Source organism: Arvicola amphibius, chromosome 18, assembly GCF_903992535.2.
Source record: "Arvicola amphibius chromosome 18, mArvAmp1.2, whole genome shotgun sequence".
NCBI lineage: Eukaryota > Metazoa > Chordata > Mammalia > Rodentia > Cricetidae > Arvicola > Arvicola amphibius.
In genome coordinates, this window is record NC_052064.1 from 33058558 (window position 1) to 33083745 (window position 25188).

A 25188-nucleotide genomic window follows, 5' to 3' on the forward strand; every position below is an offset into this window, starting at 1 on the left:
TTCATCTTGATTCTGATTTTGAACTAGTTATGAAGCCAGTCCTGATTTGGAAGTCCTAAAGCTCTTGCTTCCACTTCTTAAGTACTGGGGTTACAAGCATGTGCTATGATGGTTTTCTGAAACAAGGTTTCTCTGCGTAGCTCTGGCTGTTTTGGAGCTCACTCTGTAGACCAGGCTGGCCTCGAACTCAGAGGTTCACCTGCCTCTGCCTCCCGAGTGCTGGGATTAAAGGCGTGTACCACCACTGCCTGGTGCAATATTAGTCTTTTCTAGGTTTTTCTTCAAATAGAAAAAAAGAAGCAAAGTTATTTACTGTATTTGTAATATATCCTTTTATAACAGTTCCAAGGCAAATTTTAATTTCAAACCAGTATTTTTAAAAGTATACTTTAAAACTCAATTAAGTTTTTGGGGTCTGCATAGGGTAAAGAATTCAGGCCACACATTTATTGTGTTTTATAAAAAGGAAAGACAGAGTAAAATGCAGCTATTATGAAAGATGAACCATTATACACATATCAAAGGGCTGCTTCCTATCTCTGCATTGACAGTGGCATTGGAGGATTAGCCACTGACTTCTTTCTTTCTGAGACACTCTCATGCAACTCTGGCTGCCTCTGAGTTCACTATACAGTGGGGTGTGTGTGTGTGTGTGTGTGTGGATGACCTTGAACTTCTGATTCTCTTGCTGCTAACCTCCCAGGTCCTGCGATTGATTACAGGAATGCACTACCACACCGACTCTTTCTTTCCAAGTGTTAGAGACAGGACTCAGGGCTTTGCACATTTTAGGCAAGCCCTCTCCCAACTGAGCTACATCCCCAGTCCTCTCCAATTTCATTCACAGTTACGACACAACAGTAAGACACGAAAAACAAAACAAAACCCAACAATATTTCTGAACAATCAATCATGTTCAAGCCCCTACATGGGAAGTAGTAGGTGAATATCTGTAGGAATACAATTTGTTGTCTGCTCCTCCACTCAGAAGTAGCTGTGTGAAAAGAGAGAGAGAAAAGTAAATGTAAGTATACAGTAGCTAGACATGATTAAATACGACTTTCATTTTGCTTTTTGGAGAGAGGGTTTCTGTGTAGCCATAGCTGTCCTGGAATTTACTCTGTACACTAGGCTATCCTCGAACTCACAGAGATCTGCCTGCCTCTACCTCCAAAAGCTGAGATTAAAGGCATGTGCCACCACTGCTTGGCAAGACATTGTTCACACGGAGTGTGTATATGAATATATACACAAGATATGTATGTATATGTGTGTGCGCGCATATATATATCTTGTATTTTGACCGTATTTTCTATCTATACCCTCTTTGTTTCTTCCTAAACAGTTTTGCTTCTTCTTTGATGTCATATACATAACACACACAAACGATTTGATGTATGTTAAACTGCACAGCTTGAAACAGTATTTAAGGGGACTAATTAAAACAAACATCTGCAGTGTAGGCTGGAGATGTAGCTCACAGGTAGAGCACATGCTGACACACACAAGGCTTTGGGTCAATTTCCACGATGTAAAGATGTGTTGCTTTGCCTGCCTAAGGCACCTGATTGGTCTAATTAAAAAGCTGAATGGCCAATAGCTAGGCAGCAGAAACAAAAGGAAGTTCACATTTAGATTTGGGACCCATTCTAAGATATCTCATAAATGTGCAAATATTGTAAAATCTGAAAAGCTGCCCATCCAAAGCATTTCAGATAAGAAATACTCAACCTGCATCACTATACAGTGTACAAAATATTAAAAGCAATCTATTTTGGTTGAGACATAGCATGTTATTTTACTTCCAATGAAGTATTTGCCAAGGTATATAATAAACTAAAATAGTTTTAGACTTTAAAAAAAAAAACCAAAGGCTCCATTTGCTTTTTGAAGATAGGTTTGTACACTATAGCCTAAGCCGGCCTCAAATTTGCAGCAACGTTCTTGCTTCAGCCTCCCTAGAACTGAGATTACAGGTGTGAGCTACCACACTTAGAAATAATCACGTTGTAAAAGAGTGTATTATTTTCAGGCAAATGTACACTGCAGATTATACCAAGTAGCTCTAGGACCTACATCCTAACATATGCACATAAAAATTATAAATTTTTTTTTTTTTTTTTTTTTTTTTTTTGGTTTTTTGAGACAGGGTTTCTCCGTAGCTTTGGAGCCTGTCCTGGAACTCACTCTGTAGACCAGGCTGGCCTTAAATTCACAGAGATCCTCCTGCCTCTCTGCCTCCTAAGTGCTGGGATTGAAGGTGTGCAGCACCATTGCATGGCTGATTATAATTCTTTTTTTTTTTTTTTTAAAGAATATTTATTTATTATGTATACAATATTCTGTCTGTCTGTCTGCAGGCCAGAAGAGGGCACCAGACCCCATTACAGATGGTTGTGAGCCACCATGTGGTTGCTGGGAATTGAACTCAGGACCTTTGGAAGAGTAGGCAATGCTCTTAACCTCTTGAGCCATCTCTCCAGCCCCCTGATTATAATTCTTGAAGTATGTTTTTTAATCCATTTCTATTATGTAGAATTAATTATATAAACTTAATTATGTAAACTACACCTGCAATTCCAGCCCTCAGGAGGATGAGGTAGGGGAGGCTGCTGTTAGCTTGAGGTCAGCCAGGCCTACATATCAAGACCTGGTCTCACAAAAACAAACCACAAAAAACCTTCTAAAACAGGTATTTCAAACTAGAAATATTGTGATACAATCAGTTTGAAGTAGTGAATTTATGGACCACTTGCCTAGCATAGGTGAACCCCTGGGGGTTCAGTTCCCAGGACTGCCAAAAGAAACAAAATGATATATTAGGGGGGGAAAAAAGACTTGTTTTAAAACTTCAACTTTTATTACTCTTAAAGAACAAATCTGTTTTTAGTTTTCTTTGGTATGAGATATAAAAACAATTTTAAAAAATCAGAAATATTAAAACTGCTAACTTTAAAGTGGGCAGTGGTAGCAGAAGCCTGTAATCCCAGCACTCAGGGGGCAGAGACAGGCGGAGCTCAGAGTCTGAAGCCAGCAGTGTCTCCTAGGTGAGTTCCAGACAGCCAGAGAAAGACCAGACCAGACCAGACCGAAAGATCCTGTTAACTTTAAGCTTCAGGTCTATCCTACTTTTTTCTTCACCAAGTAATTTGTAAGTTCTTACCCCTGTGTCTGTCCAGTCCACACTTAGAACTTTGTCTTCATGAGCAGCGAGATCATAGAGAGGAGCCTTACAACTAAAGATGAAAACACACACGTTACATGCATGCAGTGTTTTAGTACAAACATACAATCACTAATACTTCTCTTAAAACTTTACTGGATTTTACTCAAGAAAAATGCTATTTAAATGCAAAAATTTATTCACAATAAGGTCAATTTCACACTTTCATACTTTATATTTCTATCCCAAATCTTTTCCTTAAGTTTGATGTTTATATTCCTAAATACATAAAAGTCAGATGGGCAACAGACACAATCAAATCAAAACTCTCAAATTTCCCTCATAAACCTATTTTTCTAAAATATAAAAACAGCCACTTAATTATTTTGTGTATCGGCGTTTGCTGTGCACCATGCACTCAAGCAGGGCCACAGCGGTCAGAGTTCCAGATTTCGGCTCCAGCACCCACATGGTGACCCATAACCATCCCGTCCTGCAGGGGATCCAGATAAAGTATAAAGTCCCCAATGCTAAGACTACCAGCACGCCCAACACCGTTCACCTTGTTTGTCTAGGTTCCAGGGTCCTCATGTGTACGAGGCAAACACTCTGCCTGCAGCCCAATCCTGGGCTTTTTTGAGTATTAGTATTTGTCACATGAGGTAGTATGAACCAAACCTGGGTCTTCTGGAAGAGCAGCAAGTGCTCTTAATTGCTGAACCATGCTTTCAAGTCCCAACATTTACCTTCTTGTGTCCCATAGCTTGACAATGTTATCTAGAGAGCCTGAAATCAGCTGCTGTTCGTGGGTAGGAGACCACTTCACCGATGTTACCCAGCCTGTATGTGAGGTGAGGGACAGCAACACCAAAGAACCATCTGAAAGGAGACAAAGAGTGGTTTGAGGAAAGAGAAGCAGAAGACACCGAAAGAATTTTCACAGAAACTTATCTTTTTGAATATTCTCCACTGGATACAACATACCTTTAGTTCGGGGATCCCACAGTCTAATATGCCTATCTGTGCTTCCAGAGGCCAAACGTTTACAGAGGGGAGAATAGGAAATACAATTAAACACTTTATTTCCTGTCTGAAAATAAAAGGAAAGAACATTTAACTGAAGAGAAATTTATTACTGAAAGTATCAATGTTAATTAGAGGAACACCAAAATTAAGTCTTACCAAAGTTGACTTAAGGCCACCAGACTCAACATCCCACACTCTAATTGTGTGATCCCAAGATGCACTGCAGATTTCTTCAGTATCTGACCAAAGCACCGAGGAAATTGCTTCGGTGTGGCCAGAGAGGGTCACCAAGGGAGTCTAGAAATAAAAGGCCCCCAAAAGGGAAAAACATCTTCACCACAGAGTAACTGAAACAAGAGTAGATTTCAGGGCCAGCTGTGGTGGCGCACACCTTTATCCCACCACTCAGGAGGCAGAGGCAGGTGGATCTCCTGTGTTCCAGGCCAGCCAGGGATACATAATGATACCCTGCAAAAATAAAATAAAATAAAATAAAATAAAAAAGACGTTAATGTCCAAAGTAGATAGGCCAGATTGTTTGCCCAGTAGATTATTTTGTTTTTATAGTAATCCTCCAAAATAGATATTTCTGTCTTTATCTTATATATGAAGGGGCTCAGTGGATAAGTGTCAGCTGTCAAGGCTGATGACCTAAGTTTAATCAAGGGACCCAGATGGTGGAAGGAGAATCAATTCCCATAAATTGTTTTCTGACCTTACATATATGACATCACACACACAGTAACACATATCACATAAACTAAAAATTGAAAAAGAAAATCTTGAAACTACTGGTTTCTACATATAAACAAGCTAGAAATATGACCAGGGATTTCACAGTTCAGTATCAAAGCGCTAATTAGGGCTTAAATTATATTCTACTGTATATAAACAAAAACAAAAATACAGTACTACATAATTTCTTGTCTATTTTTACAGTGTTTCATATAGCCAATGCTGGCCCCTAACTCACTATGTAATTGAAGTTGGTCTTGAACTCCCAGTTCTCCTGCCCCTACCTCCCTAGTGCTGGGATCATAGGCATATGGCATTATGCCCAGCTCTAAATGATATACTTTATTTAAAGTAAGTCAGGGGATAGAGAGATGGCTCAGCAGTTAAGAGCATTGGCTATTCTTCCAGAGGACCTGGGTTCAATTCTCAGCCACTCACATGACAGTCCCAGAGGATCTGATGCCTTCTTCTGGCCTCCTCAGGCAACAAAATGCATATAATATAGAAATACACCCATACTCATAAAAATAAATACATTTTAAAATAAATTTATATATAAGTTAGTACATAGCTGGATGCAGTGAGGCAAGCCTTGTAGTTTTGGGTACTGGAGAGGTTACAGCAAGAGAAATGCTTGAGCCCAGAAATTTTAGGTCAGCTTGGGCTACACACGAGCTCTTCTTGCTTTCAAAGAGGCATAAATTAAGTATGTTAGATAATGCCAGCCAGTTATAGCTCTAAAAAAAAGTCATTATCTCAAGTACTTGTAGGCACGTGGAACCCAAAGTTGGGAAACTTACAACACCTAACATTCAACAACAAGGAACACGGGCACAGCATCTGTCTAGCATACATGAGGTGCTAAATTCAATCCTTTCCTTAAAATTCTAATTTGTAAGCATGTGTCTCATTCATAGCTTTTAAACATGTTTTACTCAGAGATCCACCTGTCTCTGCCTTCTGAGTGCTGGGATTAAAGGCATGCAGCACCACTGCCCAGCACGCTTAAGCTTCTTTATGTATGTTAAACTTTAATTAAAAGCAAACATAAAACCAAAACTATACTGATTTCAGTGAGAAAATCTGTGATCATCTTATTTTAACTTTTTTAAAAAATATTTATTTATTTATTATGTATACAATATTTTGTATGTGTGTATGCCTGCAGGCCAGAAGGGGGCACCAGACCCCATTACAGATGGTTGTGAGCCACCATGTGGTTGCTGGGAATTGAACTCAGGACCTTTGTAAGAGCAGGCAATGCTCTTAACCACTGAGCCATCTCTCCAGCCCTTGTTACAGGAAATTGTGAGCTGCCATTCGGGAATGAGAAATCAACCTGGGTCCTCTGGAGCTAGTGGTCTATAGTGCATCTTATTTTCAACAGTTGTATACTTATGTTAGTGATGACTATAATAACTAATGTATGGTCACATGCTCAATGGCATAGCTGACTCACCATTTTCCTTTCCATTAGATAAATAAGGTTAGATAGCATAACAAACACCTTTCTATCAAAACGGGATCAAAGTCAAGGTCATAAAAGCAGAGAGTAGACTAGTCATCGCCAGATTTGGTAGAAATGGGAAAATATCAGTCAAAGAGCACAAACTTTGTTATGAAAAAAATTGAAGATCTAGTGCACCGTGGGAGGTGATGGACATAGTAATATGAATATGATAATCATTATGTATATCTAATTACATCAAATATATTCAATCACTATTTGTCAGTTAGATTTAAGGTGGAAGAAAAAAAGTCAGGTATAGTGGCACAATCTTGAATCCCAGCAAACAGGAAGCTGAAGAGCTACTCTGAGACCAGTCCAAGCCAGTGAGTTCCAAATTAGCCTGAGCTACACAGCAAGAGTCCGTCTCAAACTAAACAAACTTTGTTTAATGAGATCTAACTGCTAAACAATAGAATTAAATTTCACATTAATAATTTCTAGAGATTCAGGATACAACTAGCAGCTCTAAAATGAATTTTATCTTCAGTATATGAAATAAATAGTACTAGACAGTCAGATAATGACTGTCAATCAAGAGTTAATGATTAAAATGTACCATGATAACCCATCACTCTGTAAGCTTGATTCAGATATTACACTATCCAAATTCTCAGAAACATGTAGCAACAGTATATACTGAAGCAAAGCACAGTCAGGGCTGAAGCATCAAGATCAAAAAGAGCACAACCAGGAGGTGAGTGGGGAGCTCGCTCAGCAGGTAACAGCACCGACTGCTCCTCAGAGAACCAGAAACACCAATGCACATAAAATAAAAATAATTAATTAAAAGAGAGATTTGCTGAATTATCACACTTTCAAACAGACCAAAGCCAAATATAGTCAATGCTCACAAATATTTTTACAGCCAGACTTACAGAAAACGACAATTAGTCAAATGCAGAAAATAACTCATCATGGGATGCCCAGCTCCAATGGATACATCTACAACACAACTGCGGTACTTAAGGCTCAGGGAACATAGTAGAAGAGGGGACAGAAAGACTGTTAAAAGCCCAAGGACCAGGAAATCTGAGATTGCATCTCTTAAAAATGACAGGGAAGCTTCATCAACGACAGCCTCAACAACAGGGCTGCCTAACTAAGACCTGGACAAGGACACTATCACTAGCCACGCTAACACGGAGGGAGGGAATCTCATGGGGCCTCGCCCCTAGACAAAGAACTACAGGCAACTAAGGAGTGAGAATGATAGAAATATTTTCTTCCTGAGATGTTTCTTAATTGTTTATTCAATACTAAGTGGTCAGTTCTGAAATCTATATATATAAGAAACACTAAAGGGACTCAGTAGGTTGTATTTATAATATTTATGTACTTAATACACATGTAGGTAACAATAATAAATAAAACAGAGGCCAGGAATTTGGGGGGATGTATACATGGAAGGAGTTGGAGGTTGGATAGGAAAGGGAGAAAATGATGTGATTATTATTTTAATTAAAACAAAAACAAACTTACCCTTGTTAGTCCCAATTGCTCTGTTTTCTGCTTCTTTCTTGGCCGATTTGTGGATTCTTCTATTTCATCTTCTTCATCTGTAGGAACTACATCATAAAGAATACTATTTAATATTGAAAAATTTAGTTACTATTAATGATAAACTTCAAGAATGTCCTACATTTTGGGTACACAGTTTTCTTTTTTGACTAATAAGGGAATGTATATTCCTTGTTGTTTTGGTTAACACAAAACTGTATATAAACATTCTATCTGACCACTGGGGACTGTAGCAGTGGTAAAGCACCTGACCAGCACGCACACAGTCCTAGACTCAATTCTTAGAAACAGAAAAAGTAAAAACATTTCCTGGATTGGCAATCAAACATGGACAAAGACTGTTTTTTTTTTTTTTTTAAAAATAAAAGCAGCCGGGTGGTGGTGGCGCACGCCTTTAATCCCAGCACTCGGGAGGCAGAGGCAGGCGGATCTCTGTGAGTTCGAGGCCAGCCTGGTCTACAAGAGCTAGTTCCAGGACAGGCTCTAAAAAAAAAAAGCTGCAGAGAAACCCTGTCTCAAAAAACCAAAAAAGCCGGGCAGCGGTGGCGCACGCCTTTAATCCCAGCACTCGGGAGGCAAAGGCAGGCGGATCTCTGTGAGTTCGAGACCAGCCTGGTCTACAAGAGCTAGTTCCAGGACAGGCTCCAAAGCTACAGAGAAACCCTGTCTCGAAAAACCAAAAAAAAAAAAAAAAAAAAAAAAAAAAAAAAAACAAACAAAAAAAAAAAAAAAACCAAAAACCCAAAAAAAGCATATTTAAAAAACTCAAAATTAAACAGTTTGAAATCTTACTGTTTTTATGCTCATTGTTAAAAATATGGACCATTTTATCAGAATGATGAAAGCTGTTTCCTGTTCAATTCAGACTAAGTTACTATGGCAACATTATATTTATGCTATGCATAAAATAATGTAAACACAGGTTAGTAGATGTACTTTAGCCATGCTTAATCTCACTAATTTCCTTTTTTTAAAAAATAAAATGCTTTATAGTTGTTTTGTAGTGCTAGAGATCCAAGCTAGAGCCAGGCAAGTACTTTATCAATGAGTTATATATGTCCAGGTCCTTGGATGCTTTTTAATTTTTTTTTATTTTGGAAAAATCTTTGTTATAAACATCATTTAATCAGGTAGAATACTAAGACTGAAAACTATAGATGTTAATATTTTGTAACTTTCATGAATATTAATTTATTTTTCCTAACTAGATTATAAATCCCTTAACAGTAATAGCTGTACCAAACAGTATCTCATTACCTGATAGCATCAAAAAATAAGACTTTTCATAAAAGGAAAACAACTGAAACTACATTCTTCTTCAAAAATTGTTTGCTTTAAGCATTTTTGTAACATTTACTAATATGTATATTTTCTGCCACATTACACATAATTATTTAAAGTTGATTAAACTGGTTCTGAACTCATTAACTACTTTGTGAGATTTAATTGGGGTCTGAACTGTAAACAGCAATTCCATCAGAAGTAATGGGGTCTTTTGATCTTTTCACATATATAGCTGTTAGGTCTCAAAGTTTACGAATGTGTGTGGGTTTGTCCCGTTCCTTTTGTTCCCATCAGTATTTCCTAACCTCTTTTAAGAACCTGTCCTCTCCTTCATCTGTATTTTCAAAATAAGCTGGTATGGCAGTGCATGACTGTAATCCCAGCATGAAGAACGCAGAGGCAAGAGGATCACAAGTTTGAAGCCAGATGGTTTATATGGTTAGTGCCAGGCTTTAGGACAGTGAGGGATCTATAAAAAGATCCTGCCTCAAAAAGAAAATTTCAAAGACATTTTTATGTGTATGTATGTTTTGCCTGCATTTATGTGTGCATACCACATATGCCTGGTGCGCAGGAGCCAGAAGAGGGTGTCAGATCCTCTGAAACTGGTGTGCTCTTAATCACTGAGCCATCTTTCCAGTCACTCAAAACTCATTTTTAAGTGACTTAAGATGAGTCAAAACTACTCAAAAAATAACTTCCAGGTTTTTTTTTAATTAATTTTTTTTTAATTAAGTGCATTCTCAGATCTAAGATAATATATATAGTGACTGTCAAATAAAAAGGTGGTAGAGTTCAAAAAAGAATCAAAAAACAAAACATAAATATACTAATTTGTCTTCATACTATACTTCTTTTTGTATATACTAAAATACTTTGGTCTATTTTTACAGCAAATATGAGAAGTAAAAGTTTCACTAAAATTCTAGAAACATGATTAATAAGTCAAAGTACAAAAAAATATTTATACCTGTAGACCAGATCTTTAGCATCTTATCCCAGGAGCCACTGCAAAACTAGATACATATGAAGGAGAAAGCATATGTAATAACTTACATTATTTGCCCCTTGCCCCCATTTTTACTTTCCAAATTTTGCTTTGCTTGTTTCATCTCTGTACACAGCTCTGTGATCTTTACTACTAGGTGATCATACTCGGCTTCCCAGTCTTCTGGAAGCTGTGGCCTTGATCTCCCTGTGTCCCACACGGCTGCTTAGATCAGAGTGGGCAACTAACCTATTGTTCTGCTTCTAGCACCTTTACAAATAAATACCGAGAAATAAAGTTAGACTTTTCCTAGGGGAAAGACAACAGATTTCCCTGCAAGGGACAAGGGATAAAACTAGAGAACACTGGAATACAGCTCAAAACCAACACAAGTGACTTGGGAACACATAAAAAGTTGAGGTGTGCCAGCTACATTTAGCCCCCATTTCAGAGCTTTGAGGCCCAAATGCATTATCACTTTCTTGTTCTGACTTGTTTATTCTTTCTTTGGCCATCACAATCAAATTTTCTCTTGAGTTTTTAACAAACTGAAGATGAGTTTCTGCCCATGTATAAGCAAAATATAGATCTAACTTCCTAGTCAAAAGACAAGAATGGTTAATTCATGTAAATCTGTACTCAACAACATATAATCTCTGTGACTCAAGATAAATCATAAACCTTTATCTTTGAGTGCATAAACATTATTTGTTACTCAAAGTTGCAGAACACTCTTGGATCTGGAATTCTCCAATGCAGCAAAGGGAACTTTCAAATGCTAAGAGGGTCTACAACCCTTCAGAAGGCAATGAGGTTATTACTTTTTGGTTTGTATCCATTTTGTTATAATAAATACTAGGTCAGGCTGGGCATGGTGGCTCATGCCTGTAATCCCAGTTTTCAGAAGGAGGCAGAAGCAGGCCAATCAAAAGGGATATGAGGCCAGACTGGACCACATAAGTAGAATTCCAGGACAACCTGGGCTCCAGTGAGAACCTGCATCAAAGAACAAAAATAACAGACTGATGATTTAGTTTCAGGTCAAGTACAAGATGTATGTTAACACTAATAATAAAATAAGCCGTTAACATTAGTCTTAGTGTGCTAAAGCTTGGGTATCATCTAGATGTTTAATAGATGACAGCACTTTAAGAGAATTTGGTAAGGGCAGGAGAGATGGCTCAGAGGTTAAGAGCACTGACTGCTTTTCTAGAGGTCCTGATTTCAATTCCCAGCAACCACATGGTGGCTCATGAGATCTGATGCCCTCTTCTGGTCTGCAGGCATACATGTAGTCACAACACTGCACACACAATAAATAAATAAATCTTAAAAAAAAAGGAATTTGATGAATTAAAAAAATTGTCAATGACTATTATCTAAGATTATGTAAAGAAATTACTAGTTTATTTGGTAGCTCGTGCTCGCTTGCCCCCCCTCCCTCTGTAGCCCTGGTTGTCCTGAACTCACCCTGTAGACCAGGTTGGCCTCAAACTCAGAGATCTGCCTGCCTCTGCCTCCCGAGTGCTGGGATTAAAGATGTGCACCAACACCACTGGGCTTATTCCAATTTTTAAAATGTAACTTATAGAATATAATAAAGACAGATATCTAAAAGAAGTAAATCAAATAAATATATCTATCTTATTGTATTTACTTTAGATCTACAGTCTTAATATTTTTTAGGCTCTGATTGTTATGGAAGTTAGAAAATCATTAGGACTACACATGTATGAATACATAAAATGTTTACTCAGCTGCTTACATTCTAACTCAACACAACAGTGGCAACACACTGGCTACCCACTTTGGTTCCTGAGCTGTTGACCGCTATGGAGTCCACACTCCCAGCATGACCTCTGCAGCAGTGCAGGGCTTTCACTTTGTTCTTCTCCACGTTCCATTCCCATAAGAGAACCGTCTGGTCCATCGAGGCACTCAGTAGCAAGCAGGACAAACTGTCTGAAGACGAGAGAAAACAAGAAACAAGTTAGTACAAAGTCTTAACTGCATCTTATTTTTTAATCACTCAGCATTTTTGTGACTGCTTTTGAAAGAGAGTTATCATAGTAAAGAGGAAGAAAATGAATCTGCAATCCCAGCCCTCAGGAGGCCCAGGCAGAAGGGTGGCAGTAAGTTCCAGACCAGCCTGGGCTGTACAGTGAGATCTTGTGACCATACCACCCCTGCTGTCGCCAAAAAGAAAGGATTCTTTAAAAAGTAGGAAAAATGTGTTCAATATACTTAATAACTAGAACATGTACAGATAATTTTAGTAAAGATTTACTTCTGTAAATTCCTGGATATGGAGGTAGTAACATAGCTCAGCGGCAGTGTGCTTGACCAGCACACACAAAATCCTGGGTTTAGATTCCAGGACCAGGCAGAAACAAACAACAATCTATGGCTTTAAAAATTATTAATTCTTGCTGGGTGGCGGTGATGCACGTCTTTAATCCTAGCCCTTAGGAAGTAGGGGCAGGTGGATCTCTGTGAGTTTGAGGCCATTCTGGTCTAGAGTGAGTTCCTGGATAACCAGAGCTACACAAAATACTAAAACCATAGAAACACACACACACACACACACACACACACACACACACACACACACACACAAGTGCTTCTTTGCGGCTTCTTTTTTTTGTTTTTCCTTTTTCCTTCCTTCCTTCCTTCCTTCCTTCCTTCCTTCCTTCCTTCCTTCCTTCCTTCCTTCCTGTGTCCCCCCCCTCCCCCCCCCCCCCGAGGGTTTCTCTGTAGCTTTGGAGCCTGTCCTGGAACTTGCTCTGAGATCAGGCTGGCCTTGAACTCATTACACTTCTTGAGTACTACATGTCTGAAAGACTTAGGTATACCATGAAGCATTTTTCACCCAATCATTCTTTTACTAGACTAAAATTAGTTCAATTTTAAACTCTTAGGATTCCTCTTACGTATAATCCTACCTTTTTTCACCCAAGCCACATCTTTCACAACATCTGTATGTCCCACAATTGTCATTATTGACTTTCCTTCCAAGGACCAGATCCGAGAGGTTTTATCATAAGAACCAGACAGGATCCTATAATAGGAAGAAATACTATGAAATACAATAAGATGACGTTTGAAGTCCTGAAAACCAATTGTTTCTTTGGCGATGGCAAAGTAAACTCCTCTTTAACATGAAGAACAAGATGTCAAAGTATAACAGCAGCTCAGATGAAACAATATTCTGAACCACTGAAACAATGAGATTTCACTTTTATTGTTGAAAATGCTCTAAATTTCAAAGCAATACAACTATTTGTAAAGCCTAACATTCTTAATTAACCACTGAATACTACTCAAGGGAAAAACAGGAAGGGGATATATATAGCTCAGTGGTCAGCACTTGTCCAGCAAGCAGAAGACTCTCAATCTGATGTCCAGAACCACAGACACACACACCCCCTACAATAACAAAGCAAAAAGGAAAATCATGAAGATTAAAAGAAAAACTAAGCCTTGCATGGCAGCACACCTTTAATCCCAACACTTGGGAGACAGAAGCAGGATGATCTCTCTGCACTTGAGACCAGCCTGATCTATATAGGAAGACAGCTAGGACTACACACACACACACACACACACACACACACACACAAGCACGCGCGCATGCATCCTAAAACAAAACACATAATAATAAATAAAAATAAAATGGCCCCGATAAAGGAAAGACAGAAGTAAGGTACTCCTCTGATCAACTCCTAAGGTATTTTTCTTTAAGTAAAGCCAGTAGGATTAGGATCAGTAGTAGCCATTTGCTTTAAGACAGTGGTTCTTCGGGCTGTGGTGGTGCACGCCTTTAATCCCAGCACTTGGGAGGCAGAGGCAGGCGGATCTCTGTGAGTTCAAGGCCAGCCTGGTCTACAAAGTGAGTTCCAGGACAGGCTCCAAAGCTACAGAGAAACACTGTCTCAAAAAAAAAAAAAAAAAAAAAAAAAAAAAAAAAAAAAAAAACAAAAGTCTCTCTAGTGGCTGGCTGCTCTACTTCTCTGATCTTTTGATCTTTCAGCAAGACTGTGGTTCTTGCCCGGTGGTGGTGGTGGTGCATGCTTTTAATCCCAGCACTTGGGAGGCAGAGGCAGAGGCAGAGGCAGAGGCAGAGGCAGGAGGATATCTGTAAGTTCGAGGCCAGCCTGGTCTGCAGACCAAGTTCCAGGACAGGATCCAAAGCTACAGAGAAACTCTGTCTCGAAAAACCAAACCAAACCAACCAATCAACCAAACAATCCCCCAAAAACAAACAAAAAAGAAAAAGAAAAAAAAGACAATGGTTCTTAACCCATGGGTCGAGACCCCTTTTGGGGGGTCACATATCTGATATCCTGCATATCAGATATTTCCAATTCAAAACACTAATAAAATTACAATTATGAAGTAGCAGGTCACCACAACATGAAGAACTATATTAAAGGGTCACAGCATCAGAAAGATTGAGAACCGGTGCTCTAAGACATTCGTCCGTACCTCCTTGACTTCAGGCTGCCCATGTTAGCCCTATGGTAGCATGTCTGAATCTTCGTGGTGGTAAGTTAGGGAGATCTGCAGCCATAAACATTAATTTTTTCTCCTCTATGAAGCAGTGTGTATCTGTGGTCTTAAGTATCAATGACTGCTGACTTATATAAATACAAATATCACAACATTTTGAAACAAAGAAAATCTAATAATAAGCACTTTTTTCTTCCTGAATACACTGACTGCAAATGCCTGTTTGGTATGGTCACCAATACACACAGCACAAAGTTGCTTTTATGAAAAAAAAGGAATCAGAGAGAAACAGTCACACTGTGGATGACAAAGACTGAAGGATGTACACAAGAAAACAAAAGTCGGGCTGCAGAGATGGCTCAGGTTAGGAGCACTGATTAGAGGTTAGGCTCACAACCATCTATGATGAGATCTGGTGCCCTCTTCATACATGCAGGCAGAACACTGTATACATAATTCATGAATCTTAGAGAAGGAGAGAGAGGAGAGAGAACGGAAAGCATACTCCCGTGGCATACCATTCTTCTGTCCCTTCAACTGCGCTGATCCAGTCATCATGGAACATACATTGCTCTGGCTGGGGTGCGGTGTATTTTTCCACATATTCTAGTTCCACAACCTCTTCCTAGTCACACAGAGAACAGAAAACAAATCAGGGGACAGTTTCAAAATATTACTTTGAAGACAGAAAATTTGGGAGCCACTTAAAAAGTCAAGGTTCTCTTTGGCCTCAGATTCAGTTAAGAATATAAAAATTAGTAGCCTCAGAAAACTTACATTGAAAAGTGGGAATAAGAGGGGAGCTTTAGAAAACATTTAGTTTTATCTTTAATTATGTGTATGTGCATGGGCACATGTGCATGAGGACGGGTGGAGGAGAGAGGCACTGTATCCGTATCCCTTTGGAGCTGGAATCATAGGCAGTTGTCAGCTGCCCAATGTGGGTACTGGGAACTGAACTCAGGTCCCCTAGAAGAACAGCAAGCACTCTTAACCACTGAGCCTTCTCTCTAGCCCCCAAAAGAGAGACTTTATGTAAGAAAATATTTAGATAAACAAAAATTCAAGCGTATTTTGCAGTGAGGAGAGAACTGTTCAGGATGATGAGAGAGCTCTGGAGACGGGCAGGGGTGACAGAACTGTGTTCAGGATGATGGGAGAGCTCTGGAGACGGGCAGTGGTGACAGAGAACTGTGTTCAGGATGATGGGAGAGCTCTGGAGACGGGCAGGGGTGACAGTTGCACAGCACCACACCTCACATTACTCAGCTGTACACGTAAAAATGGATAAAGTGTTAAGTTTGCTCTTACATATTTTATAACATTTTAAAAATCACAAAATATAGAACTTACAAATTATATCCTAAACAATTTATTGCATTCATTTATTTTTGTCGAGTGTGCATCCGTGCATTCCACTGTGTACATGGAGGTCAGAGGACAACTTGTAGGAGTTGGTTCTCTCCTTCTACCACGTGGGTCCTGGGGTGAACTCAGGTCATCAGGCTTTGTGGCCACCACCATCTTGCTGATTCCAAATATTCCTTTTGTTTTTCTTGTTCCAGACAGGATCTCACTATATGACCCTGGTTAGTTTAGAACTCATATGGAGACCAGGCTGGTGAACTTACAGAGACCTGACCACCTCCGCCTCCTGAGTGCTGGGATTAAAGGTATGCACCATTACTCTTGGCTGTATTCCTTTTGTTTTAGATTTATTTTTATTTTGTATCTTGCCTGCATGTATATGCAGTGCCCAAGGAAGCCAGAAGGAGTTAGATCCCCTGGGACTGAGTTACTGACAGTTGTGAGTCACCATGTGGGTGTTGGGAATTGAACACAGGTCCACTGAAGAGTAGTTAGTGCTTTTAACCACTTAGCTATCTGTCCAGCTCCTGGTGATAGTCTTAGTTATAAAAACAACATTAAAGAAAGTTTGCTGGGTGTGGTGCACACCTTTAATCCCAGTACTCAGGAAGCAGAGACAGGCAGATCTCTGTGAGTTTGGGACCAGTCTGATCTAGAGAGTGAATTCTAAGACAGCCAGGGCTGTCTTGAAAAACAAAACAAAACCACAAACAAACAAAAAACAAAAGAAAGTTTAAAAACTATAGGGTATCACAATCACTTTATCACTATAACCTAACCCACATTTTCTGAGATATGTACAATTATGCTGTATTCCTGTATGTATGTATATGTGTATGTGTGTATTATATGTATCACTTGTTATTCCTTTTCTTACTCATGCTTTTACAAATTTAAAGAGTAGATTAATTCATTTTCTAAAATAAAATATTCTTAGAAGGGGTCTAAAGGATGACTACACAGACACATAAGTTCAAATCTGTGAGTGAGCAAAGGCACTTGCTAGCAGGCCTGAGGTCGTAAATTCGATCCCTGGGACCCACAGGAGAGCACTGACTCCCATTCTCCCACTAATTGTTCTCCTTCTTCACATGCAGGCTGTGGCACCTACACACACCATATAATAAGTAAATAAGTAAATGTAATTTTAAAACGTTTTCTGAGACACTTAAAAAAGTCAAAAGGCCAGGTGGTGGTGGTGCCCTTTAATCACAGAACTCTGGAGGCAGAGGCCAGCCTGGTCTGCAGAGCACATTCCGGAATAGACAGGGATACACAGAGAAGCCTGTCTTGAAAAACAAACAAAAAACAACCAAAAAAAAGAGGGCAAAATAGTCTTGGGTGTTAAAAACAATTGAAGCTGATTCTATGAGCAGTTACTTAAAATATTTAGTAATATATTAAATCGAATATATATCCAGTACTTGTATTTACCGATGAAATGTTTTCCAGTTCCATGTGTTTGACCAAGGGCATTCGAAGAAACTGGCCCTTGATAAGGAAATCGAACTCGACATGTTTGTGGAGCTCTGCAAAAGAGTAAGGGTTTTAAGAATATCAGTGTCATATGTATGGGAGCCCCAAAGCAATCACGTCTGCAGTACCCATTGCTGTCCAGTTGTTCCACAACTTCTCAGGGCTCATGTAGTACACCGAATGACTTGTTTTCGTTAAGACAAGGTCTCTCTGTGTAAAAGCTCTGGGTGTCTTGGAACTTACTGTGTAGGCCAGGCTGGACTCAAATTCACAGAGATCTGCTGCCTCTGTCTCCCGAGCACTGGGATTGCAGATGTGCACCACCACTGCTTGGCTGATTTCTGGCTTTTTGAGACAGGGTCTTTGGAACTCACTATGTAGACCTGGCTAGCCTTGAACTCACAGAGGTCCACCTGACTGTGCCATCTGAGTGCTGGGATCGAAGGTGTGCACCACCATGCCACTTGGCTACATGATTTCTAAAGAACCAATACACTTTTCTCTTAACTTATACTTGGTTTTAAGGTGGTATAATTATTTTAGGAGTCTAGGGGGTTGAGCCCAGGTTATATGTATGCTAAGCACTCGTTCTAACACTCAATTAACTACACCCTATTAATCTCATCTTTTTTTTTAAAGAATGGTTTATTGAGTACACTACAAGAGATCAACAGACTAGACAGTAGCTTGAATACCACCTGAAGCCCATTCTTTGAGTTTTAAAAGATTCCGTTCTACAGAAAATTTACAACATCCATAAAAATATAAGTAACATACACCCTGTTTTAATACTAAACAACTCATCAATAATTTCTATTCCTGTCTCCATTCTCTTGCTAGCTTCTTTTAAAGCAACCTCAGAAACCATACCATTTTGTTTGTAAATGGCTTTATTATGTGTCTCTAAAATATAAAGACTTAAAACACAATGCTAAAATATTAACTATGACCAGGCAGTAGTGACGCACACCTTTAATAACAGCACTTGAGAAGCAGAGGCAGGTGGATCTCAGTGAGTTCAAGGCCAGCCTGGTCTTCTACGAAGAGACTTTCAGGACAGCCAAGACTGTTACACAGAGAAACCCTGTCTTGAAAAACAAAACAAAAAACTGAACAAAAATTAGCCATGTTATTATCAAATACTCATGAGGGTTTTTTTTTAATTAATGAAACTTATATTTTGAAACTGGGTCTTACTGTGTAGCCCACAATGGTCTCATACATACATACCCCAGGCTAGCCTTTAGAGGCTAGACAGATAAATAGGGCTATCTCAGACTCATTGTCTCAGTCTCTAGAGCACTGTAACTGCAGGTGTGTACCATCGGGCACAGCTGTTCATTTTGTGTAGTAGGCTTTTAAAAGCTGGCACCGAACTGGTTAATGTGTTCACTCAATCTTTAAAACTCCCCCTCCTTTTCCTTGTCATTTCCTCACTGAGGAAAGCAGGGCAACATCTTATATTTCTTACATTCTGGGCTTGGTTAATTACATCTCCAAAGTGTCTATTTTTTTGTTTATTTTTATTATTGTGTATTTATGACGTGTGTTTGTGGGCGTGTGCGCCATGGCACACATGGCTTTGTGGAGTTGGCTCTCTCCACTTTTACTTGGGTTGTGAGGCTTAAACTCAGGTCACCAGGCTTGCACCACTGGACGGCAAGAACCTTTAGCTATGCTGTGGCCCTACGGAGTGTCTTATGTTCCTCTATCCTCTACTATATCATGTAAACCAGTGGCCTTAAATGACTGGTAATATTTCAGTTTCTATCACATCAACATGAATGCATTAACCAGTTGTGTGTTCTTTTTTTACATATGTGCGTGTGAGCATATGTGAGTACATGAGTGTGTAAGTTCAAGGCTAATGTTGAATGTCTTCCTGGCTCACTTACACCTTAAATATTAAGGCAAGGTCTCACTGAACCCAGAGCGTGACGTTGGGCTAGTCTGGCTGGCCAGCTCACTCTGGAGACCACCATCTCTGCTCCCAGTGTGCTGAGATTATAGGCAGGTTCACACCAACCCGTCCTTTATGGGGGCTAGAGCTCTGGACACTGGTCTCCATGCATCCACAGAAACACTTCCATTCACTGAGCCATCTCTCCAGACCTTATTTTTTTCTTATAATTTATTTTTATTTTGTGTGCATTGGTCTTTTGCCTGCATGTATGTCTGTGTGAGGATACTGGATTTTGAAATTATAGACAGTTGTGAGCAGAGATAGGTGAATCTCTTAATTTGAGGTCAGCCTGGTTTACAGAGCAAGTTCTAGGACAGCCAGGGTTCTACAGGGGAAATCCTGTGTCAAAACAAGATTGGATTTATGTGTAGTTGGTGGCACTGTGTCGTCTCCTAACTTCTTGGAGCATATATACCTACCATTTTTGGTCACCAGCAATTTATTGATGATGTTACTAAGGTCAGCAACTTCAGAGGCAGCGGGGATTGAGAAAGGAACATCATCTACGGCATAGCTATAAAAGGGAAATGATATATCAGTATTATGTCTACACATATTTTTGGCAAATCTGAATTTATTCATTCAACAACTATTTATTGGGTCCTTCATGCCAGACATATTGCTACAAGGCAAAACCAAAATGATGTAAAGTGTCTTTATTCTCAAAGAATCAAGCAGGCACTTGGGAGGAAAAAGTAGATGGATCTCTGTGAGTTCAAGGCCAGCCTGGTCCACATAGGAGTTACAGGACAGCCAGGTCTACACAGAAAAACCATGTCTCGAAAAACAAACCAAAACCAAAACAAACAAAAAAAACCCAATAACAAAACAAAACAAACAGCCGGGCAGTGGTGGCGCACCCAGCACTCGGGAGGCAAGCGAATCTTTGGAAGTTCGAGGCCAGCCTGGTCTACAAGAGCTAGTTCTGGGACAGGCACCAAAGCTACAGAGAAACCCTGTCTCAAAACAAAAACAAACAAACAAACAAAAAGAATTAAGCATAATGAAACCCTGTGACCACAGTGCCACATAATGATATGACTATCAAAAATAAGTCACTTTAACCAGAGAAAAAGGGTGGATGTGCAGGACCCAAAAGGATGCACAGAAAGACCATTCTTAACCCACAGTTACAAGGTGATGTTGACCAGGTAAGGTCGTCTGGAAATGAGAATGTGGGAAAGAAAGAACAGCAGACCAAAGGAACTTGCTCCTATTTCAGGCAGTGATTTTACTTTAGGCAGTGTTCAAAGAAGAGACTAAAGATACATAGTGTTTTAAATCCCATATACTATCAGATAGTTTTTAATTCTTGTGTAGGCAACAAGGAACCACTGTAGCAGTCCAAGTTAAAGAATAACAGCAGTGCTTTAGTTAGTTAGATCTTCATAGCTGTGCAAACTAAATCAAAATAATATATAACCGGAGGCAGAATAAAAGACTCAAAAAGAAATAATAAGCCGGGCGGTGGTGGTGCACGCCTTTAATCCCAGCACTCGAGAGGCAGAGGCAGGTGGATCTCTGTGAGTTCGAGGCCAGCCTGGTCTACAAGAGCTAGTTCCAGGACAGGCTCCAAAGCCACAGAGAAACCCTGTCTCGAAAAATCAAAAAAGAAAAAATATTTGCAAATCACTTATCTGGTAAGGAATTTGTATCCACAATATATAAAGAACATTTATAATTCAGTAATGAAATCTTTTTTTAAAAACGGGCAAGGGGTTTGAATAGATAGTTTTCTAGTGAAAGAGCAAGGACCAAACCACAATGAGTATCACTTCACACCCGTTATTGTAAAAATAAAGTGTTGGTGAAGATACATTCAGAGAAAGAGGAACCCTCACTCACTGATGGTGGCAATGTAAAACGGTGTAGTTACCGTGGAAAAGAGTGTGCCAACAGCTCTAAGTTAAATGTGGACTTGCCATCTGACTCCAGAACTGCACTCTTAGGTCTACACCAAAGAGCAAGAAAACACATGTTCACTGGGCATGGTCCCAGCACTTGGAAGGCTAAGGCCAGTAGATCAGTGGGTGTGAGGCCAGCCTTCGCTACACAGTGAGCTCCAGGCCAGCGAGGGCTGCACATGTTCACATACAAAGTGTACATAAATACTCGCACAGCCACTATTCACAATAGCTAAAATACTGAAACAGCCTAAATGTCTAACAGGACAATAAGAGAAAACGAGCCATACAATGGGCTATTTAGCCATAAAATAAATGAAGTATTATGATATTCTGCCTTATGTTTAAACTATAAAGAACACAGTAAGTGAAAGACCACAGTTTGTATAATCTCATTACACAGAATGTCCAGCATGGACACACACACACAGATAGACGGCCTGTGGGTAAGTAGGTGACCGAGGTGGGGAGCGTTAAGGGCCTGAGCGGGAACTAAAGAGTGGTGAACTTTTTATAAATGAATTGTGTTGGTGGTTGTATGATTCTACTATGATGCTATCTCACCCATACTTCATATGTATCACTAGTGAATCTGCCATCTATGACTTATTTATATATAAACACACAAATACACACAAATATATACATGCACACTGTCTTGGTTAGTTTTGTCAGTCTGACAGAAGATATGGTCATCTGAGAAGAGGGAACTTCAATTAAGAAAATGTCTCAATTAGAATGGCCTGTAGGCAAGTCTGTGGGAGCATTTTCTGAATTAATGACTGATGTAGGAGAACCAGCCCACTGTGGGAAGTGCCACCCCTGGGCAGGTGGCCCCGAGTTTGTCTACAAAGTGAGTTCCAGGACAGTCAGGGTTATAGAGGAACCCTGTCTCAGAAGAGGCACCGGGAGAGAAGGCTACAATGCAGCATTCTTTCCTGGTTTCTGCCTCAGCTCCTGCCTTGGCTTCCTCTGATGGAGATGTGTGAGCCAAATAACCCTTTCCTCCTCAAGCTGCTTTGGTCTTGGTATTTTATCACACTATGTCTTACCACACTAACTGGGGCACACACACCTAATCAAGTCGGTAAGTAAATTGACTTCATACTAATAAAAAAAAAATCAGCTCTACGAACTACATACATATTCAGAGATCCAATTCCTAATCCGGCTGAGAAGAGCAAATGAAGTCGTACTTTCAGAAACCACGAGACACCATTAGCGGACAGCCTGTAAACAGAACTGCCACTATTCACCCCTCAAATTATGAATTAGTGTGTGCATCATTCCGAAAGCAAACTCGAAGCCTGTTTCCTTCCACACACATTCAAATTATAAAGCGCTCACGAAGCTGGGTGGAAAAACGGAGATGCAGGAAGCCAGCTAATACGTGTACACCGCTTCCAAACGGGACGACATAGGGCAGAAGTGAGGGGCACGGGAAGGGGAGGACGAATGAAGTCTTTTTTAATTTTATTTTTTTCTATCCGGCACTCAGGTTATCTTATTTGCATTAAATCCTTCTAATTCCAGCCAGATACTTATTAATCTCCTTTCAGCTTTGATTTACTAAAGCCTTGTCTGTTTCTTTTAACGTATATTCCCAGTCAAAACCGCAAGGATTGTCAGTGACGGGGTCTTAAAGCCAGATCGGCTCCGGGAAGGCAGGGGCAAACGCCGAGACGCTTACTTACTTCTTGTTCTCGGTGTAGAAACGTGCCTGGAGTTGTGCCATGGCGGAAAGTGCACACGAGACTCCTCCACAAAGATGTGTGCGTTGACAGAGAAGCACGAGGCAAGCGCCGTGGAAGGTAGGGTCTGCTACCTTCAGCTTCCTCAGACCGCACCACGAGGTTCCTGCTGCGCAGGCGCCCAGCCCGCACACATCAACTACCTATCCCGAGATTCAGGAAACATCGATCAGTCAAGCACAGTCTTGAGAGCAGCCAGTCCCCTTAACACTTCTATGTTTGCACCATCAGACCCGTAATCAATCAGGAAGACAGACTGGGAAAAGAACGACCTCGAACCTGAATTTTTAGAGGGTGTCTTTAGGCCGGATACTTCGGCGTCAGCGCTCAGATCCTACAAACCCCAGAAGGGAGCGCGTTCCCGACGCTCTGAACGCCGGGAGTGGAGGTTTTATTTATTTAGCCACACCGAACTCAGGTTCTCTTATTTGCCTTTAAAACTCCCTTCTCCGGTCAGACATTCCATTTCCTGCCCCCTAACCCTGGGTGACAGAGGTTCCAGCAACAGCCGGACCCAGCCGAGACCATGTGTTCTTACCTCAGGCTGCAGAGCGGAAGTGCCGGACAGGGAAACGACGCGGAGGGACCGGGGCGACGGTGGCCGAGAAGGGCCCAACCTGAAGGGCCTGTATTGCGCCTCCCGGAGGGGTGCGCGTGCGCACTGCGCTGGTCTCCACGGCAGGGCCTCGGAGCCAAGACGAGGTTGAGTAGACTCGTTCTGAATTTTCTCCTTCTGCTCGGCGGACTCCCCTCTCGCGTTGCGGGGCTCACTGCGGCGGCAGGGGCGGGGGAGCGGAGGTCTGGCGGAGCTGTCTGCGCCCACGGACCGGACGCTCCCTCCCTCCCGACCTCCCTTCTTCCTCCCGCCTCCGCCTCCTCCCGTCACCTCCTGACCCTCCCGGGCCGGAGCAACCGCCGCCCCCGCCCCGCCCCGCCCCGCCCCCGGCCGCTGTCCCGGCGCCTCGCCCGCCTCCCGGGAGGGGACCCGCGGCCGGGGAAGGCGGGCTGCAGCGGGGGAGGGTGCTGAGCCCGAGAGCACCGCCGGAGAGGGGCCGCTCCCCTCCTTTCTCAGCCTGAAGTTTAGAAAGGCTTCCTCCGCACCTCCGCCTGCTTTCTGACTGTTTTTGCTTTTGAATCGTGAACTCACTCAAAGGCCTGTGTCAGTCTCAATGGTCTCGATTATTACTTTAGTTATTTTCCCGAGTGGAGAATAGATGGGGGGTACTTTAAGACCCCAAAGTCACATTCTAAGGCATTTATTTGCCCGAAAACCTCCAAGGGGCGCGGCGGGTGGAGCGGTTGGTACTCCATAATTGAGAGGCAGGCAGAACTGGATTGCAAAATGTGTGGGCTTAGCGGTATGTGTGCAGGTGAAAACAACGGAAGCTTTCTTTTTCTTTTTTTTTTTTTTTAAAAAAAATGTTTCCTAAGTGATCTAAACAATTGAAGGCGAAAAACAACCATTTATTAAGTGAGCGATGACAGTAAAAGCATGACTGTTTGAGTGTATCCACCTTAAGTAGAACTGCATGCCCTGTAACAGGAATGCCTGCATTTGATTCTACCTGTGCTACTTAACCTCTGTGCCACACTTTGATCAACTGCGAGAATTAAATGTCACATAAGAAGCACTCTAAATGTAAGAGCTAGCAGTACAAATTTTAAATAGAAACGTCACTGACGTAGGTGGAGGCATAAAATGGGAAAACCTCTGCCCAAGCTCCAGAAAGAAATCACTTTGATAAGATTGGGCTTGCTAATAGCAGTGTGACCCTTTACACGTGAGCCATTACAATGTTGAGGATTTACATCAAATAAGCTGCGACAGCTGAAACTTGAAATTCCTAACTTGAAGTGTGACTATTGAATTTTTACTTACTGATAACATATGATTGATTAATTAGCTTTTTAAACTTTCTTTAATTTGAACTTTATCAAGATAGTTACCAATATTTAAAAGTCAATACTTTTTATTTTAATTTGAATGGAGCTA

The 25188-nt window shown here is 40.7% G+C and overlaps 2 protein-coding genes across 6 annotated transcripts in view; one reads left to right on the plus strand and one right to left on the minus strand.

Annotated features, from left to right (window-relative positions):
• Positions 1-895: 895 nt before the first annotated feature.
• Positions 896-24087, minus strand: Wdr12 (WD repeat domain 12). Of its 2 annotated transcripts, none has more exons than XM_038315206.2 (14): positions 23734-24087; positions 23139-23338; positions 19960-20054; positions 17536-17630; positions 15252-15358; positions 13167-13282; positions 12032-12186; positions 10207-10252; positions 7914-7999; positions 4346-4486; positions 4148-4253; positions 3910-4042; positions 3164-3236; positions 896-994 (listed from the first exon to the last, which is right to left on the minus strand). In XM_038315206.2, the coding sequence occupies exons 2-14, from the start codon at positions 23177-23179 to the stop codon at positions 917-919; spliced, it is 1272 nt and encodes a 423-aa protein (XP_038171134.1). In that variant the 5' UTR covers positions 23180-23338; positions 23734-24087; the 3' UTR covers positions 896-916. The 2 variants fall into 2 exon arrangements, with proteins under 2 accessions (XP_038171134.1, XP_038171135.1); XM_038315207.2 differs by lacking the exon at positions 23734-24087 and adding an exon at positions 23475-23723.
• Positions 23843-25188, plus strand: part of Carf (calcium responsive transcription factor) — a 34732-nt gene continuing 33386 nt past the window's right edge. For all 4 annotated transcript variants that reach the window (XM_038315205.1, XM_038315203.1, XM_038315202.1 and 1 more), the window contains exon 1: positions 23843-23897. The gene's annotated coding sequence lies outside the window, so the exon portion shown is untranslated. The remainder of the gene's footprint in view (positions 23898-25188) is intronic.